This window comes from Prenolepis imparis, unplaced genomic scaffold (genome assembly GCF_030444845.1).
Source record: "Prenolepis imparis isolate NDT839.2.m4 unplaced genomic scaffold, iyPreImpa1.0 SCAF_3, whole genome shotgun sequence".
NCBI classification, from domain to species: Eukaryota; Metazoa; Arthropoda; class Insecta; order Hymenoptera; family Formicidae; genus Prenolepis; species Prenolepis imparis.
Window position 1 is genome coordinate 9,480,061 of NW_028141161.1, and position 18,129 is coordinate 9,498,189.

General features: G+C 45.0%; 1 protein-coding gene and 1 long non-coding RNA gene across 2 annotated transcripts in view; one reads left to right on the forward strand and one right to left on the reverse strand.

Moving 5' to 3' along the window:
• LOC145934184 (uncharacterized) overlaps positions 1–18,129 on the forward strand; it is a 98,484-nt gene that overhangs the window by 8,223 nt on the left and 72,132 nt on the right. The gene's annotated exons all lie outside the window — the stretch shown is intronic.
• Pdk1 (Phosphoinositide-dependent kinase 1) lies at positions 518–4,299 on the reverse strand. Its single transcript, XM_083034554.1, is given in 5 exon segments — positions 518–2,307; positions 2,469–3,432; positions 3,434–3,509; positions 3,512–3,917; positions 4,059–4,299. Coding segments are annotated over 5 exon segments (1,737 nt in total). The 5' UTR covers positions 4,236–4,299; the 3' UTR covers positions 518–2,193.

An 18,129-nucleotide genomic window follows, 5' to 3' on the forward strand; every position in this document is an offset into this window, starting at 1 on the left:
ATATAAAATATATACATATATTTCCTTTCGCGTTATGGATTTAGTAATATACAACTTTATGTACATGTTCGGTTTACGGCTCGATTGCGATGTCCCTAGCCGAATCGCGCCTCGATTTTTTTCTCTTATCAACGCGGCAGTACGTATTTACAATAAACGTGTATACTTAAAAACAGCTAAGTCTAACGACAATAGTTGACGTATAATATAGAATATATATAATATATATATGTACGCAGTAACGTAGCAATAACGCAGTGGTGACGATAGTAATAGTAATAGATAATAGTAATAAGAGCGAGATATATATAATAATAATATAAATAGTTAGAGTCGCAGAGTGTGGTGGTAGCGATAGTAACACTAGTCTCTGTAATATCTATATACGACGAGCGTTGCGATCCTTTCTCGCGAGATATTTAAAAAGAAGAAAAATTATAATAATAATAATAATAATAAACGAAGAATAAATAATTCGAGGCAAGTAACGATAGGAATAAATTAACAAAAAGCGAGGTCGTGTAATAATAATAATTAAATATCTAATTTATATTTTATAAGCGAGGAAATGAAATACTCGTAATACTCGTACGCATACTCGACTGTCGCAATAATTACGCGAGCAATAATCGCGAGAATTTCACTAAAAATTATACCATAATAATCGCACTAATGACAACGACATAATGAAACGACAAATATACGCTCTAAACGAATTTTCCTAGCGTCTCTTAAAGCTAGCAAACTCAAACGAGTCTATATTGCTATCTATCTAAGGGTCCTTTCTCAGGCGTGTAAAGTCTTTTGCGAAGGAGGGAAAACGAAGTCGTGTTTTCTGTGTCTCGTTCCCTATAATCCGTGTTCTCCATCGCTTCCTCTTTGTGAACGAACGTGCGGAAGGGAGTACAAAGAACCGATCTCTCCTTTTTTCTCAATAATTTTCACCTAATTACCAATCGCGCACGCTCGAGTCCGCGAGAGAAGCCACGACGAAGAAGTGGAACTAAGGGGGGACGAAAACGCGTCGTATGGTAAGACAACGATACTTGTTCTTTTCCTACTTACGTATCTACTATGTTACAGAGTAAGTGCTTTTACGCGGCCTGCTCTTCGTAGAAACGCGCTATAATATTTACAGAGAATATTCACAAAAGGGAACAAGAGTACGGACGAGAATTTAAAGGGAAACGACGATAGACAATGTAAAGAATACTGTCGCGTGTGTGTGTGTGTGTGCGCGCGCGCGCGCGTGTGTGTGTGTACATCGCGAAGAGAGCAAAGATCGCTCGGAACGTCGCGAGATTCCGAGGATCCTTTACAGGCAACGTAAACGTTTCATTAAAGCTGCATGACTCGTTATCCTCCATTGCATTTTTCGTTTACTTTTTGGCTAACCTCGACTAAATTGACTTCTAATTCGCGGCGACGACGTAACACTTGGGATCGCGTTTTTTATTTCATCTAAATATCGCGCCCAACGCGTGTGAATTTGACTACACTTAGAAATAAAGTACTATAATAGCGACTGTGCGACGCTGTCGCGAGGCGCCTATGGGACAAAAGAAAATCCTTTTCTTCCGGAACGATTTTTTTCCTTTTTTTTTTCTCTCTCGAAAGCGCCGATTCGCATGAAAATTTGATCGTACATAGGATTATCGTGTGATATATCGAGAATACTAAAACATCGAAATTTATGGATGCGTGAACTTTATTTTCCTTTGCCCCAGGCGACCTCGATCTCACCCCTGAATTACGTCGCACACGCTGCAAATACACGCAGCTGAAGCCTTGGCTAAAAATTTCTCTAATCCTCTCCGTCTTTCCCTTTGTCTCACTATACGCACAGCTCTAAACGGCCGCGCGCGTCGTGCGATTCTCTTCTAAAGGGTCTGGCAATAAATAGCGAACGTAAGTAAGATAATGAACACCGCACGACAATGATTCTCTATGACGGAGTGATTGCGTTTCGGAATTTTTACCTAATGAATTTTTGCCTAGAACTGTACAGAGCGCGATTCGACGCGCGACAAGTCTACTTAGTCTACTTTTTACAACGGGCTATACGCGAACAATCGATTCGCCGTCCTTTCTCGTCAGGAACGGGACGATCTTGGGATGATCTCGCCGTTCACTGACACTTTACCATTGCTCGCTATATGTTCTATATTTCGAATCTCTCTCGAGCGTCCCTTTCTAAGCGGCGGTCGTCTCCTGCAGGCCGTAACAATGGACCCGCGTCTCTTCGATAGCTCTGCACCAATCCAATGCGAATCCCTCGGGATCTTCGAGATAGTACGTCCTGTTTGGCTAAACATAAAGAAGACAGAAATTTAGATTTATTGTACTTCTTTGATAGTGTAGACAGAACAGAGTGGTTTGAAACATTTTCAAGTGCGATTTTGATTTTCAAAGTATAAAAATGTAGTATATCTTATTTTTCATTACTATATTAATTTAAAAACACTCACCGTATGAACGAAGAAGATCTTGAAATTTTTCGGCTCGACCCTCAGTTCCGGGCTCCAGGGTATCTCACCCTTGAGCACCATATTGAAGGGATCGACGTAATATAGGTGCGGTCCGGTAGTGAGCAGGAGCATTCTCCGCCTGGCGAACAGGCCCTTCCTCTTGTTGACGAAGCCCTGCTTTAGTATCAGATTGCCCTCGACGAAGGTGTCCCACTGATTCGTAGCGCGCTGTTTCTCCAGCCGCATTCTGATCTGCTCCGGCGTCAAGTCGGCGATTTTGACGCCGCCCTCGATGTTGTTGTTGATCCGCCTTCTGATTGGCTTTACCGCGACCGCGGTGGTCTTGCTGACGGGTTTGCTGACAGCGCTCTGTTCCACACCGGTAGTATTTGTGGTGACGTCATCATCATCATCGGTATCCTCGCCGATACCCAGTCCGAGAAGCCTGGTGAGCTGTTTGTCGTCCAAACCGGGTTCGAGATTGTCGGGCACCCTGTACTGCGACCTCAGCTCCTCGTGCTCCGACGTACCGGGAAGATAGGGATAGATCGGCGGTGGCGTTTGCTCGTGGAGGGTCTCGAAGTCGACGCCCTCAAAGAAGGGATGCGCCCGGATGCTGGGATAACCAGCGCCGTGCTCGTCCAGAGCGCCCAGTCGCTGTGCCGGTTCCAAAACCAGGAGTTGACTGACGAGCGACTTTGCCAGCTCATCGAAACCGTCTGGTATCTCGTATTCGAGTTTCAGGATCTTTTGGAATATCATGTACTCGCTCCTAGAGCGGAAGGGCGGCAGGCCGGCGACCATCTGGTAAATGATGCAGCCCAGGGCCCAGAGATCGGACGCCCTGCTCGCCGTTTTGTCGGTCAGTAACTCTGGTGACACGTATTGAGCGGTACCGACGAAGGAGCCCCTGCGTTGTCTGCGGTAATGCTGTTGCTGCTGGGCATCTGGGTCTCCGTCCGAGGCGGTCGTCGTCGTCGTCGTCGTCATCGTCGTCGTCGTCGTTGTCGTCGTCGTTGTCACCGTTTCTGGATCGTCGAGAATCTTGGCGCTGCCAAAGTCGGTGATTAGCACATGCATCTTTTCGTCCAGCAGGATGTTCTCCGGCTTGAGATCCCGGTGAATGATACCGAGTCCGTGCAGGTACTCGAGACCGCGCAGAATCTCGGCCGAATAAAACTTGGTGCACTCGATGTCGAAGGAGCCCACCTTGTTGATGTATGGCAGGAGCTCGCCGTTTTTAGCATAAGATAGGACAAAGTAGAGTCTCTCACTGTCCTGGAAGGTGCAGAACAAACGCACGAACGAGTGCTTGGCGCCCGCGAGCATGTTCAGCACGTCCTTCTCGAGCTTCACGTACTCGGACTTCTTCTCCTTGAGTATGTGACGCTTCTCGCACACCTTGATCGCGTACTCTTTGCTGGTATGGATATCCTTCGCAATGTAAACCTGTCGAAGCAGATTCGCGCTCGATTACTTCACACTCTTATTTCTTCGTATTTAAGTATACAAATTTATCAATTTTGTCTAGATGCATCTCTCTTTTTTATATTTATATTTAACATTAAAAAGTGAAAGAAAGAGACTTACGGTAGAAAAGCTGCCCTCGCCGATTACTTTGCCAAAGATGAAGTCCTTTGGGGTACGCTTGTGCGTTGGTGGGTTGATGGTGGTGAGGCTCGGGTTCGTCGTCGGTGGAACCCGGGGCGCCAGGGTGCTGGGTGGCGCTACCACACCGTTGGTCACGTCGTTCGTCGGTGGAGACATTCTAGACACCGGCCCCTCCACCGTTACTGCCGGCTGTGGCGAAACGGTAAGCGCCTGGTTCGCCACACGCTGCAATGTCAAAGAATACACGACTTGGTCAGGCACACTGTCTGTGATCGTCTGACTCCGCTCTATTCTCGCGCGCGGATAGCGATTCGCTAAGCCTACAGCCTTGTCGACTTGCAACTTTATATCGATAACGTAATATAAACTTGATAAGGTGTCGCGAGTCAAAAGTCACACGCGTGATAACTGTCGCTTCGCATCTAATAGTGATTATTATTTTCAAATTGAGGCAGGTCTAAATTTCTTCGATTATCTTGCGATTCGTCAAGAGAGAATTTAAAAAAAAGAACAAAATTGCAAAATTCGACGTACATTAAGACAACCGCCTCTTCGCCCCTCGCGCACGCTCGCGTTGCGTCCTCATTATCCTTTCCGCTCCGGAAGACGCGAGAGACGCTCGCGCAGAGGAGGAGGCACGAACCTCCCGTGTCCGGCATTTAACTCCTCTCATCCGCCAACGGTCGTCCGGTACCAGGAAATCACGTACCGGAAGCATGACGTCACCGCGACCGACCGACCGACCGTCCGGCACGTGGTCGCGTCGTGCGGGTCAGAGGATGATGATGACAGTGGCGGGAGGACAGACGCGTCGTCGTCGCTCGCACCACGCAGAAAAATAGAAACGCATTCGTACGGCCACGCACGGCCCACGCGCGCTAGAAGATCAAGGCTGCACGCGGCCAAAGTCCAAAGTTTATAAAATTAATCGCGCGCGCGTCTCGCCATTTCCATATATATATATTTTATATTTAAAAAAATATATTTTTTTCGCAGAAGCGCATCCTCTTTCGAAATGCTAAATACGTATATAATATATGTAACATTCTAATCCATATTAGAGTTTAACGAGAATCATTGGCTGGATTTTTTGCACGCAGAACAGCTTTATAATGATGAGAATTTCAAGATCTATCGAGGGGAAGGGGATGATTCCGCTACCGTTAACAAGGTTGCGATGCAAAATCAAAGGTACAGGAACGAGCCGTTTTCCCCGGCGGATTTCCCTCGTTACAATGGAACGATATTATTGTCAGCTACTTCTCTCTCTCTCTCTCTCTCTCTCTCTCTCTCTTGAGAGAGAGAGAGAAAGCGTGATGTAGTGCGTAATTGCGACCCGTTTGCGAGACGCTCTTTATAATACGCTAAACGACTGGGCCGCTCTCTCACGCGCGCTGATCTCCGGTTCTTCCTCTTCTCGTAACAGAAAAAAAATATAGCAAAGGGATAGGTACTGGAGCGTAAAAGGTATTATAACGCGATACAGGTTGAGCAACAGATGTTCTACCTGGTACCTGCTCGCAGGGGGTTGAAGACGATTAAATACTGCTACGTTTAGAGAGGTATGAAATTCAATGGTCGAAGGGGTTAGAGAGAAGCCCTGGAAACCGGCCCGGATAGAACGTGTCGAGTGTTCGAGCAGTATTTCCGTTCCCGAAGAGGATCACGATCGCGCGTGTTCTCGCGAGATAAATGTCCCTTTACGTACAGTCCTAATCGTCCCTCATTTCCGGCTCGAAAGACGATCGAGTCTCTCTTCTTTCCGCCGTCATTATCATTGCACTTCCGCCGAAAAACGATTCCCATATAGAGTCTTGTATACAAAGCATCGCAACAGGTTTCCCGCCCTCGAAAGGATGCGCGCAATTTTTCACTCGGCCTTCCTTCTTTCAAAAAGTCTTCGCATTCACAAAGATCGAAAACATCTAAGCTATAACAATCTAAGCTTCGAACTTTGAGCTAAACAAGGTGCCCCAGAGAGAGAGAAATCCGGTTTCTATTCTTACAATTTTTACTTACTTATTTTTTTTATTCAAGAATTAAATATCTTATAGCAAAGTTTGCAATATTAAAATCTCGTTACTTAAGTGGCTCGATATATTAATTAAGGGAAAAATCCCATAAGCCCGTTTTCCCATCATCACTCTTACGAGAACAGCTGACGCAAAATAAAATAAAAATAAAACTTTGAACGTTATAAACTTGACTATACATATTCTCGATGGTGTATCCATATCATTAATCTTTGTGGATATCTTATCAGGACTAAATAATGACGGAATAATTACGTCTACTCTACTGGAAATCATGGCATGATGGATGACGCGAAACTGCAACTGGCGACAGCCTTATATGCGGCTCGTTGAATCCAGCTTTACGATTATTTGCGACAGCTGTTCGACAGGGAGAAACACTATCCGCGAATCTGTTTGAGTCTGCGACGACACGGAGATTTGGTACTAATAATAATAATAATCATCGCGAATGACGAACTCGTCCGCGAGAAATGATAATAATAAGGCAGACGATCAATAATTAATTGCTCGCGAGCCAAGTTAATCTCGATTACACCGCGATGTTTTCGTAATTGTTTTCCCGAGAGCTGTAACGATTTATCACAACAGGTCGGGAGTGATTTCGGCGAGAATTGCATAAGTCTAAACGCGGGTTGGTTCTTCTTATTTTTACGCGCAGCCTTTTCTTGGGTACCGTCGTAATTTTCGGCAAACGAACCCCGATGCGAGGGATGAAAAGAGAAGCCGCCAATAAAAATAAACCGTAAAACCCCTTTAGAAATCGTAAAACCAAGAATGGACGGACGAAAAAAAAACACAGGCAGCGTGTTGTTTGTATAACAGCCGTGCAGGCGAATTAAGTTTTATCACTTCATCGAGCATTCGATTTTTATGATTTCCCGGCTCGCGTTTAATGAAGCACTTCGCATTTGTTGGAGATGCAATGAGGGCGACGAGATGACCAACGAATATCGCATTACTCCGGCATCCAATTTCTTCGTACGATAAAGAAAGAGAAAAGAGAGAGAAAAGCGTTCCCTTTAATACTTGAAACAAGTGTTCTCTCAAAAAATAGAGTGACAGAAAAGAGAAAAAAGAAACGAATTCCATACGAATAGGTAGATATATTCGTTTGGAAAAATTTTCCCTAAAATAAAAAAAATGCTTTACAGTATAACGAATAAGAATAGAATATTAATAAACAATCGGACAACACAAGGATACATGTTGTGTTAAATAACAGCAAACAAAAATATTGAAAAATAGCTAAAAAAATTTTTAAAAAACGAAAATCGTATTCTTGCTAATCGATTTCGAATAAACGAGGCGCCGAGTGTCTCTTAAAAAATACTAATTGACTCCGGCGAAGTCAATAATAGCGGGAGAATAAAAAAAACAAAAATATCGAGGGGGAAATAAATCGCGATACGAAGAAGCCACAGATTATAACGCCGCGCGAAAGAAATCTAATAAAAAATATCCGGTCGTGTGTTGTACAAGTCATAACGGCGCGAGAAAGGGGAGAGAGAGAGAAATAAAACGGACGGGCGATAAAACCCCGGGGCTCTAGCGACGAAAAGCCGCAGGTACGGTAAATAGCGGCGAGATAGGAGCGATAAATACGCAACGCCCTAATTTCGTGCTACCCGTTCGTCATCGGCCATCGATCACTCGTTTACAGGGTGGAAGGAGGGGTGGAAGAACCATATGAGGTCGACAGAAATGGGGTATACAGTATATATATGTATATACTTGAGGAAGCACTTGCACGCGGTTTATTCAATGGAGAGAGAGAGAGAGAGCTAAGATGATAAGGGCTCTATCGATGTCACGCGGTAAATCCACTCAATAATAATCGAATAATAAACTGCTCATTCATCTTTAAGATACATTAGGTATTCGGAGAAAGCGATCCCCCTGGTACCGAATTACATATACGTTCCAACGTCTTTCCTCTACACATAATCGAGAAAGAGAGACCTAATACCGGACTTCAGGGGGGCTCTCTGGCTGACCCAGACTGAAAACCGAGCCGGGTGGTACCGAGACGACGGGCGTATCGTCTTCGCGGAGGGCGAAAACCCACAGAGCAGCGATGGGCCCTTTCCTTTCCTCTCTTTATCTACCTTTTCTCGGTTCTTCTTCTTCTTCTTCCCAGGCCGGTTACGAGGCGGGCCCCACGGCGTCAACCATCCGTGTCAGGCCGTCGACCTCGTCGACGAGCATTCGCCCGAGAATCAACGGCCCTACTCGCTCTCCTCTATCTATCCCTTTCTCTCTTTCTTGCACGCTCGCCTTGACTCCGCCTTGCCCCGCTAGTTTATTTATTTGCTTATCTATTCCTTTTGCCGGCGTTCGGCTTCATCCTGCCTCCGCGTGCCGACGAAGACGAAGACGACGACGACGACGACGACGATATATAATCCAACCACCGAGGCACCAGATACCGAGCGTTCCGCAAACGCAAAAGCGCCTCGCCTCGATCGTCAGATATCGGGACGAGGTGGGGACCTACCTCGCAGAAATAATCGATACGCGGGCGACTGTCCACCGTGGAACGACCTGGGAAGGATTTGCTTAGATCGCAGATAGCGCGCGGAAGAGGGTGGGGTATTTCGCTGAAGTATTTGAAAAGCAATCGGCGATATTTGAATTTCGGTTGAGCAAAGGCCCCGAGAGGATGTGGCCGGCGACCCACGATCCCGCAAAATTTTGTAACTGCTATTTATAGAACGAGTTCGCGCGAGGACTGTCAGCGGAGGATTTAGTAGACTTCCTAAGTATAGAATAATATTTTTAAAAGAAATATTTACTCTCCTATAATCGCAGGTCCGAGATTGGAATTTCTTTTTTTAATTACGAGAATATTTTTCATAGCATTAATAATTTCTTAATTCATAAATTTCAGTAACCAAATGAGCTACGATGGCGAAAATTTAGCACGAAGAAAATATCCTACTTAAAAATAGCGAATTACGCGAATCGCTACTATTTACGTATATATTATTGCTATCGCAGTTACTATTGCTCTATTCGTGAGACCTCGCGAAAAGGTTAAAGACTATTCTCGGAGCGCGTCGATACGCGAATCTATTTCCGGTCGCAAGAGTATAAAAGGCGTGCGAAAAAGGAGCAGCGCGGGAGAAAAGAAAAGGCGAGAGAGAAAGAAATCGACCGCTTTCCGGTATCTTCAGTATGTATATGTCGCACGAATATGCGCTCATTCTCCGTCGCATATCCGCTACGCGTCCTTAGGGACCTCGTCCCAGGACGAAATAAACTATCCGCGCATATCTTTACTCTTTCTCTCTCTCTCTCTCTCTCTCTCGCTCGCTGAATCACCCTGTGTACACCACTACCACCCAGCGGCATTCCAACGGACATTCTAATTTTAGCCCCGTTCGCATCTCTCTCTCTCTCTCTCTTTCTCTTTCTCATGCATTCTGCCGCCTTCTCTTCGTCATCATCTCTTCTCTCTCTTTCTCTCTGCTCTTCGTCTTATCACGTCCTCTCTCTCTCTCTCTCTCTCTCGATATGCGCGGTTTTACCCTCTCCTCTCTATCCCTTCGCGAGACTCGCGGGCGGAGGACGAGGGAAGGCAAGGGAGAGTGCGATGCTCTCTGTATATATCCACCGTCGTTGCCTATACCTCCCTCTTTTCTCTCTCGTGTCGTTCTCTCTCTTTCGCGCGCGGCTACTTTCGTTTTTGCCGCTCTCGCAGGTAAGGGACTACGCCTATTGGCGCAGGCGGCCAACACTTTTGCCCGTGAATGAGATGTTTTGCATTCGCAGACGCTGAGAAACGTGTCGCGAGCGAACGTGGCTAAATTGGATCACGCGCCGCCGATGCTCGACGAGTAAAAGCGTTCGTTTGACGGAGAGAAAACGACAGAGAGAGAATGGAATTGAATAGAGAATACGGTTTGTTCGCGACAGATCTAGTAAGGTTCCTCTCTTCATCTCGAAGAGACAAATATAGACTTACGAAAAATAAACGTATCGATAGACAAGTATTTTTTTAATTACAAGACTCATTAATTAAAACTCGTTGATTATAAGCGAGAAAAAAGCGAGAGAGAGAGAGCGAGAGAAAATATTATATTTATTAGAGACTTGGCGATAAATATTTGCCAAGCGAATAAATAAAAGCGCAAAGTACGTGTGACAGCACGAATAGCGATAAATAAAGAGCTCGACTGCCAAGTATCAAGAAAAAATTAGTGATAAGTTCGAAATATGCAGATCAACAATCTCGTGTTCGTGGAAGGAATGCATAAGACTTGGAACATTATTATGTTAAGTGTTTATATCGTTGTATCAATCGCCTTGTCGGATCATAAAAATCAAATAACAAAATTAGAAAATTCTTTCCTAATTGACATTTCCATACTATAGATTCCATATTATAGATTCATGTCGTTACGATCATTAGGAAAATATGCGTGAGCAATTTACTAGATAAAGCATGAGATTAAATATGCTACTTTAGGGGGGTTACAAAATCTCTCTACAGGAAAGCCATCTGTGTATTCGAGGCTCGATTTCGAGAGACTTTGACAGAGCAACAGTCGACCTGTAATATATTTCGACTTTGTTGCGATCTGCCTCGAGAACAGACGAAATGCTAATTCGAGGAAGATCTTTCCGATCGAAAACACACACACGCACACATATATATTGTCGGTGTATTTTTCGATCATAAGAGAGAAGGGCGGGAAAATGGGAGAGAAAATAAAGAAATGCGGCAACAACGTTTCTAATGCACATATGTACCGTTATTGCCGTGGAATGTGCCTATAGGTACAATAACTAAATGTGAATATATTGTTAAATTGGGTACTTACGAATTAACGAAACTGCAATGCGGTATAAATAAAAAAATTAATTAAATAAATAACAATTGGTTAATTTCTAATTGTACACAATTTTAGAATGCGGTAATTAAATTTATGTAAATTATATATTTAATTAGAAAAGAAAGGGTAGAAATGAAGCGCGACATTGTTTAAATATATACACTCAACAATAGCGCGTAGTTCCGTTACACTATGCGAGAGTACCCTAAATTGTTTTTCTATCCGCATGCAACTCTCGGGTTTCCCTTGCATCGTACAGCCTGAGCAAAGTTTCGAGAATTATGCGCCAGATACGAGCGGGGGAGAGGGTTTAATCCAGAATGGGGTAGCTTCCCTTACGGGCGCGGGTAGATCATAATTTTGCCCGCGTTGGTATTTGCATTATGATACATTAATAGGAGCATTATCTACCGTAACATTCGCGCACAGTCTATTTGTGTTTACGTCAAGTAGCGTCAGAGAGGAATTATACAGCCGCGGGATAATTACAAAAACACATCGATATTTCGCCCCGAAACCAAGCAAATCTCTTCCTGCGTTCTCTTAACTACGTCTTTTTATTTTTTATTTTTATTCTCTCTCTCTCCGTAACGTCGAGATGACCATTGACCATCCGCGAGATCTGAGGCTGTCGAGACTTCTCAAGTCTGTTTTCTTTTTTACGCGGTATATCGCATAAACAACCGATCGCGGACCAAACATGTTTTTCGGTCGACGTCTATACATATACAGCGCTTTATACAGCGGCATTCTCTTATACGCGGGCGTGACGGAATCTCGTTCGATCATCCGCGGGTCACGACCTTATGGCCTCCGTCGGTTTTGATAATCTCTCTTTCGCTCTTTTTTTTTATTTTCGGCCACCGACAGAATGTCGCACACGCGCCGAACTGGGAAAAGCGAGAGAGAGATGCAATATGCTCCTTATCAGACTTGGTCGAAATTTGTCGAAAATAAAGGCCTGAAAAGGAGATGAAATGTCGAGATCGAATGAATACTCGATATGGTAAATATTATTGAACTCTCGCGAGGGAGAGTCGAGAAATGAATTTTCGATTTGACAGCTGTCAAATGAATTTTTTTCAATTCCGCGAATTATGGCGCTCTGCGTCATACATTTTTTTCCTATTGTGTTACTTCGCTATTTGCCGCAATGCTGTATTATTTCTAGCTTACGTCACGCGTTGTTTACGAGCATTGCTGCATCGTGCGGAGACTTAATTGACGGGTCTCTAAGTAATTTCGCGGAATAACATAAATAACCCCGCGATAACCGAACATGACGAGATATCCGCGATATCCGGCGAATTCATTTTAAAATTAATCGTGCGACTGTAAACAACTTTTCGGGCCTCCCAAAGTTCAAGATTACGAGCTTTTACGGTTTTTTTCGAAGCCGACGACGACGATGGCGACGGTGAGCTCGAATTTATTTAAATTCGAACGAGCGTAAATTATTCATGCCGCAAGGCAGTATATTAACCTCTCGCTTTCTCTCTCTCTCTCTCTCTCTCTCTCTCTCTTTTTCTCTTTTCTGTCCTCCTCGTCCCACGTTATTTATTTCGTATATTTCGAAGAGCCGCCAGAGTTTCCCCCTTTTGTCCCAAAATGGACAAGTTTCGCTCTTCATCGGATCTCGCATCTATTTATCGACTCTTTTGCCATAATACTTGCGTAAACACCAATTTATTTCTCGATCGACTTGTGCGAAAGCATATATATCCTTGTTATCGTCGTATATCTATATCGTATTTCACGCATAAATAAATAAATAAATAAATAACGTTCGCGCAGCTAAGTGTTACGAAAGTGTTATTGATTCCGCGAGAAGATACTTTGAGCGAGACGTAAATCGTATCGATGTATTTTCCGCGAAAATTCCCGCCAAGTTGTTCGCGAAGACCCAGGAAACGTTTAAACGTTAAATCTTCGCCTCGGCGAACATCAGCATTACAAACAGCCTCGTCATCGTCGCTCGCTTCGATCGCTTATCACGGGCGCGTTTCCTCTCCTTGTATTATATGTATATATATATACATATATATCGAGACAAGTCAAAGTGTTTCTCTCTTTCTCGACATATCCTACTTTGTGCATCATGCAAGACGAACGACAATCGAAGATGAGTCTCACGCAGATCCATCGGAGGACTAATCTCCAACAATTACGTCGATTATCGCACATCTAGAAGCGCGAAATGTCACTCGACACACACTCGATCTCGCGTTTGTTCGCACTAGCGTTTGTAGCAAGTAGCTCCTATACATCCTTTACACTGTATACGTGTATTGTATATATATACGCGCGCGCGAACTATCGCGTCCCTTCGATCTCCCTCGAGAGGGCGATTTATACGAGAAGAGAAGAGAAGAGACGGGTCTTTGCCGCGGAGCAAAGAGGAAAGTATAAGGTCCCTTACCTTGAATAGTTTCTTAAGCCTCCGGTAGCCGCGATGTAATCGCGACACGTACTGCTTGTTGGAATCCAGTTTGATTGATTAAAGCCACAGTTGCGGGAACGAAGATGAAGGACCGAAACCGAAATGACGGGGATGTAGAGCGGGGTGGAAGAACAACTTTTTTTCTCGGATGCGATGTAGACGGATAATGATGATGTGATGATGTGGTGAAACTTGAAAAGCGGATCTGTGTCGCGGTTGTTGTTGTTGTTGTACGATCTGACTACTAATGCTGTCACGTCGTCGTGGTCGCCGATCACCGACTGCGTACACCCGACGACAGCGTTGTTTTTCGCGGGTCAGTCTCGGATAGTAGTACATATATATTGGCGTATATATGCACGCGCGGGAACCGAAGAACGAAAAACACGTTCGTGGCCGTTGAGAGCCGTTCGCTTACTGAATCCGATGCTTGGCGTGTCCCGGCTGCTAACCCGCGCTTTCTCCCCACCATCAGAACCGCCCAAGTTGGCGGCAAGCTTCTCCGTCACCCCACTTGGACCCAGACCAGTGTTCCCCACTGTCGCGCGGGATCCAGGAACGCAATGGTGGGACATCGCGAAAAGGGGCTCCTCCGGCACCTCTCTGCCTCCTCATCATCGTCGTCGTCGTCTTCGTCGTCGTCGTCGCTGGTAATCTTACCGCGGATCGTAAAGCACGCTTACTCCTACGGTCAAGTGCGAAAATTGCAACGAAAGCACCAGGACGCGCGCCTCCTCCTCGCGTCGTTTCCCGCATCCTATGTATTGACAGCTCGGGATGCGTCAGGGTTCGGGAGAATGAAAATTACGAGCGCAGTATTGTAGGGATTAATGACCTCGATGCGAGAGAGAGAAAAGTCTAAATTCGCGCCAACTAAATTCTGAATCGTCATTCCTGAACCTACCCCTGGACCGAGATCTCTCCATCCTAGATTAAAGTCTAAGGCGCCTCTTTTCGCGCCTATCCCTTCGCATTATCGATGATAAACAGCGATGACTGTTTGTCACCGTCGCTAATCGCTCGTGACGACTTTACATTGCGATTTCGAGCGGATGGAACCGGAGGGGAAGAGCCTGAGTGCGCGCGCACAAGCCCATATGGTAGGGACCAGGACGATTTCGCGCCCAGCGGATGGGGGAAACCAGGGAAACCCCACGCACGGCGCATGCACCGGGTCGGTGGGGTTTCTCAACCGACGGCGCCAGAATCACCCCTCTCTCCCCTCTTCTCCTACTTTCCTCACCCTCCTGCCCCTCTTCTCCTTCCTGCGTCCGGCGGCGGCGGCTGGCTCCTCGGTGCACTCTCGCCTTGGAAGGGAGTGCACTGATCACATGCGCGGCGGTATTCCCTCTCTCTCTCTCTCTCTCTCTCTCTCTTGCACCCTTTACCTCTTACGCTCCCTCTCCTTATCTCTCCGACTCCGATGTGTTTGTTTGTTTATAGTCGTGTTCTGGGAAATACCCGATACGAGTAACGGAGCCTCATACGCGCGCCATGCCGTGCCGTGCCGCGCTGCGCTACGCCGCTTGCATTCCCATTCTGGAGTTGCATCCGGTCGGTTCTCGGATTCCTCCGAGACTTCGAAAAGCGGCCGTCCCCTGGTGCGACGGTATGCGGCCCGGATTTCGGAATCTCTCTCACCGCTTCTCTGTCGGCTTCGCTTCCCGCCCTTTTTTTTCCTCCGCTACCTGTACGCATTTCGGTGCCTTTTAACTTTTTCCAAGAAAAAGAGGATTTTTCTGAATGGACGTAAAAATGCGGATGTATCCGAAAGAAGATGGGAAAATACGCATCTATTTTCGTCGATACAAAATGTGAAAAGAATAAGAGCGACACGACATACGCCTTTTCTCATTAAAAATAACCGACAGTAGTAAAAAGATACTTCTTTCTCGTGAGAACTTTGTAGAATAAAAAAAATTTTTTTTTATTGATTGAAAAAAAAGAAACTCCGTCCTAATACATGAGAGCCTGCAATATATCTCTTTATATCTCTCCCACAGAGTTCAAAAACGCGCGTGTACCCCATATTCCCGATACTCTGTAGTCCAGTTACTTCGGCTCCCCGACACATCCGCTTATAATTTATTAATATGGACGGAACGATCGAGTGCACAGTCGTGATCGTTGATCATCGTCGACGCGGCCGCGGGTTCCCTTCCGTAAATCTTCCTGACGCGTCGATAGATAACCCTCTCGCCGCGACTCTGGTGCGGTCGACGCGGACAGGCGTCGTCGTCGTATACCCGGGATCGATATAGATATATAGAAGAGGAGAGAAGGCGCGACGCGCGTATTTATCTGGCCGCGGCGTACTTTCGGAAAAGTAGTCTACCTGCGTGCGTGTAATCTCAGGAATGCACTACGTCATCGCCCGACAATCCGCGTAATGTGTACATACTTACGCGCACGTCTATCTGCAAAATCGCACGGCAAATATTGTACAATGATGTTGTGTAATGACGCGTGGCGCCGCGTGACCTATAGGAGGAAAAAACGTAGTAGTAGGAGTACGACGATAACGCAAACGAAGGACGATGATTAATTAGGGACGACATCGGGGCGACACGCCCAACTACGGAGCTTAAGACGTGGAAGGATTTTATTTTCAGGCCCGATATATAAATTTTCCAGACATTTTTTTTTTCTTTTCTAGCATTTTTCATAAAGACCTGTCAGTTGTAGGAAACGCTCACTGTGTATAAATCTTCGTGCGTCTTCTCTGATATAATTTTCTTAGACCTTATTTCCTTATCTCTATCTAGCTCGTCCTAAACAGATATTTACAATCTATAAGGTACACTTTGGGTTTAACACGTCAAACACAAAATAGGCTTGCGCAATCGATATCTATCAGTTTGCCTACGGCTTGAGAATGTCAGCTGTTCCTCGTTGTTTTCCAGTTTTTATCTAGTTTTTCAGACGTGGAAGGTTGCTGGCAGGGAGGAATGTCCACACGGCGTGATATATCGAGCCAAACGTTTCCACTATGAGAAAGAGAGAAACTCGTCGGAATGCTCCGGAGTGCATAACAACGATATATAACGGCCGGCAATTATTCACCGAACGCTATGATAATAGGCTGCGATTTGCGGAAGAGTCAACAACAAACGCGACGTCAATTCTCTCTTGGACTTTGCCATCCATAAAAGAAAGAGAGAGAGATGATCGCGAATAAATAAGAACGCGCGAATGGGGTACGACAATATTATTAGATGAATCGATAGAATATTAATTAGTCGCTGTGAAAAAATGTCAATTATTCGGCAGCCACATGGCTGCCGAACAAGACGATATAGGGTTACATTCTGCAGATATATCCGCGTGAACGAACCCTAGATTCAAAAGACCGGAACTCCGTATTTGCCTCCTGACCATTGATGTGCGAAATATGTACATCATGTGTGTCCCAAGTCTGTAAAATATTTCACAAGCACCGGAAATGAAGAGGACAAAGAACACAAAAGAAGACAAGAGTCGTAAAAAGTTCTTTGATTTCTGCGTGTTTTTTCTCTTTCATTTTTAAAAAGCCTCTCTGAAGCCGAAAAGCTGCGTAGTAAGCTGCGGATTAAGCGGTCAAACTTCCAAAAATACTATTTTTATTTACTATTTTTATTATTATATGAAACTGAGACGAGAAGCTAAAGAGAAATCATTGCTTAGACAAGACAATATCAAAATGTTTTGAAAACAAGAATACGACGAAATGCATTGTATAATGTAAATAGAGCAACGCGTTGTAAAATCTCTCTTCGCGTGACTCGTAAAAAAAATGTGTTTGGAAAAATATCGTTGATGATGTAACAATATTTTTTTCCTCGACATCGCGGAATACACAACAAAATATTTTTACATCAAGGGAGAGAAATATGCGCCATATGTGACATCAACAACAAGTTGATACACTTGACACTCTTCTGGGAGAGGTTTCCGCGGAATTTGTCGCACAGTCATCGAACTTTACGCCATCGTCATCGTCGTACATACAATACAACATACATGCTCTTCTGCGTCGCGGCGGAGAATTTCACCGCGCGAAAATACACTTTTGCGAAATCGCCGACGGTCGTTCTGGTATGTCAATGAACAGAAATCTTTGTTCCCCTTCGGACGGGATTCCCCCGTGTTCTCCCGTCGCGTCCCATCCCTCCCCCGCCGCCCTTTCTCTTTCTCTCGATCGCGGCTCTCTCGCCGCGAAGGCCGCTCGCAACTTTCAAATACGCCGCAGCACGGTGAGAACAGTCGAATCATTGTTTGCATGATCGCGTTGTCGTCGTCGTAATCGTCGATTTCCCCTACCACCTAGACGAACAATGATAATGCAGACTCCGAAATTCCGCGGAATATTTTCGCGTGACGCGCCATCGAGAGAGTTTGGTCTCGAGATTGTTGACGACGAAAGGATTACTCTTCTTCAGCAAAAGATACGGTATTTTAAATAATCTGATAACAAGAAAATGACGTAGCAGAGTGCTATCTCTTCTTTTTATTATTTTTAGCGAGATCAGCGCGAAACACGATGATTGTTGATGATTGAACACGGAGAGCGTAAATAATGACAAAATATTTACGGTAAACAATATCGGGAAATATCGATGGGAAAAATTACGTAAAAAATAGACCGCGATATTTTAGATAGACCGACTTTTCTTCGGTTTCGATTCACGTATAATGAAAGATGAACGAGACGCACAGATGGCGACGCGTAATTAAGGATGTGCGGAATCGGGGTCGTGACT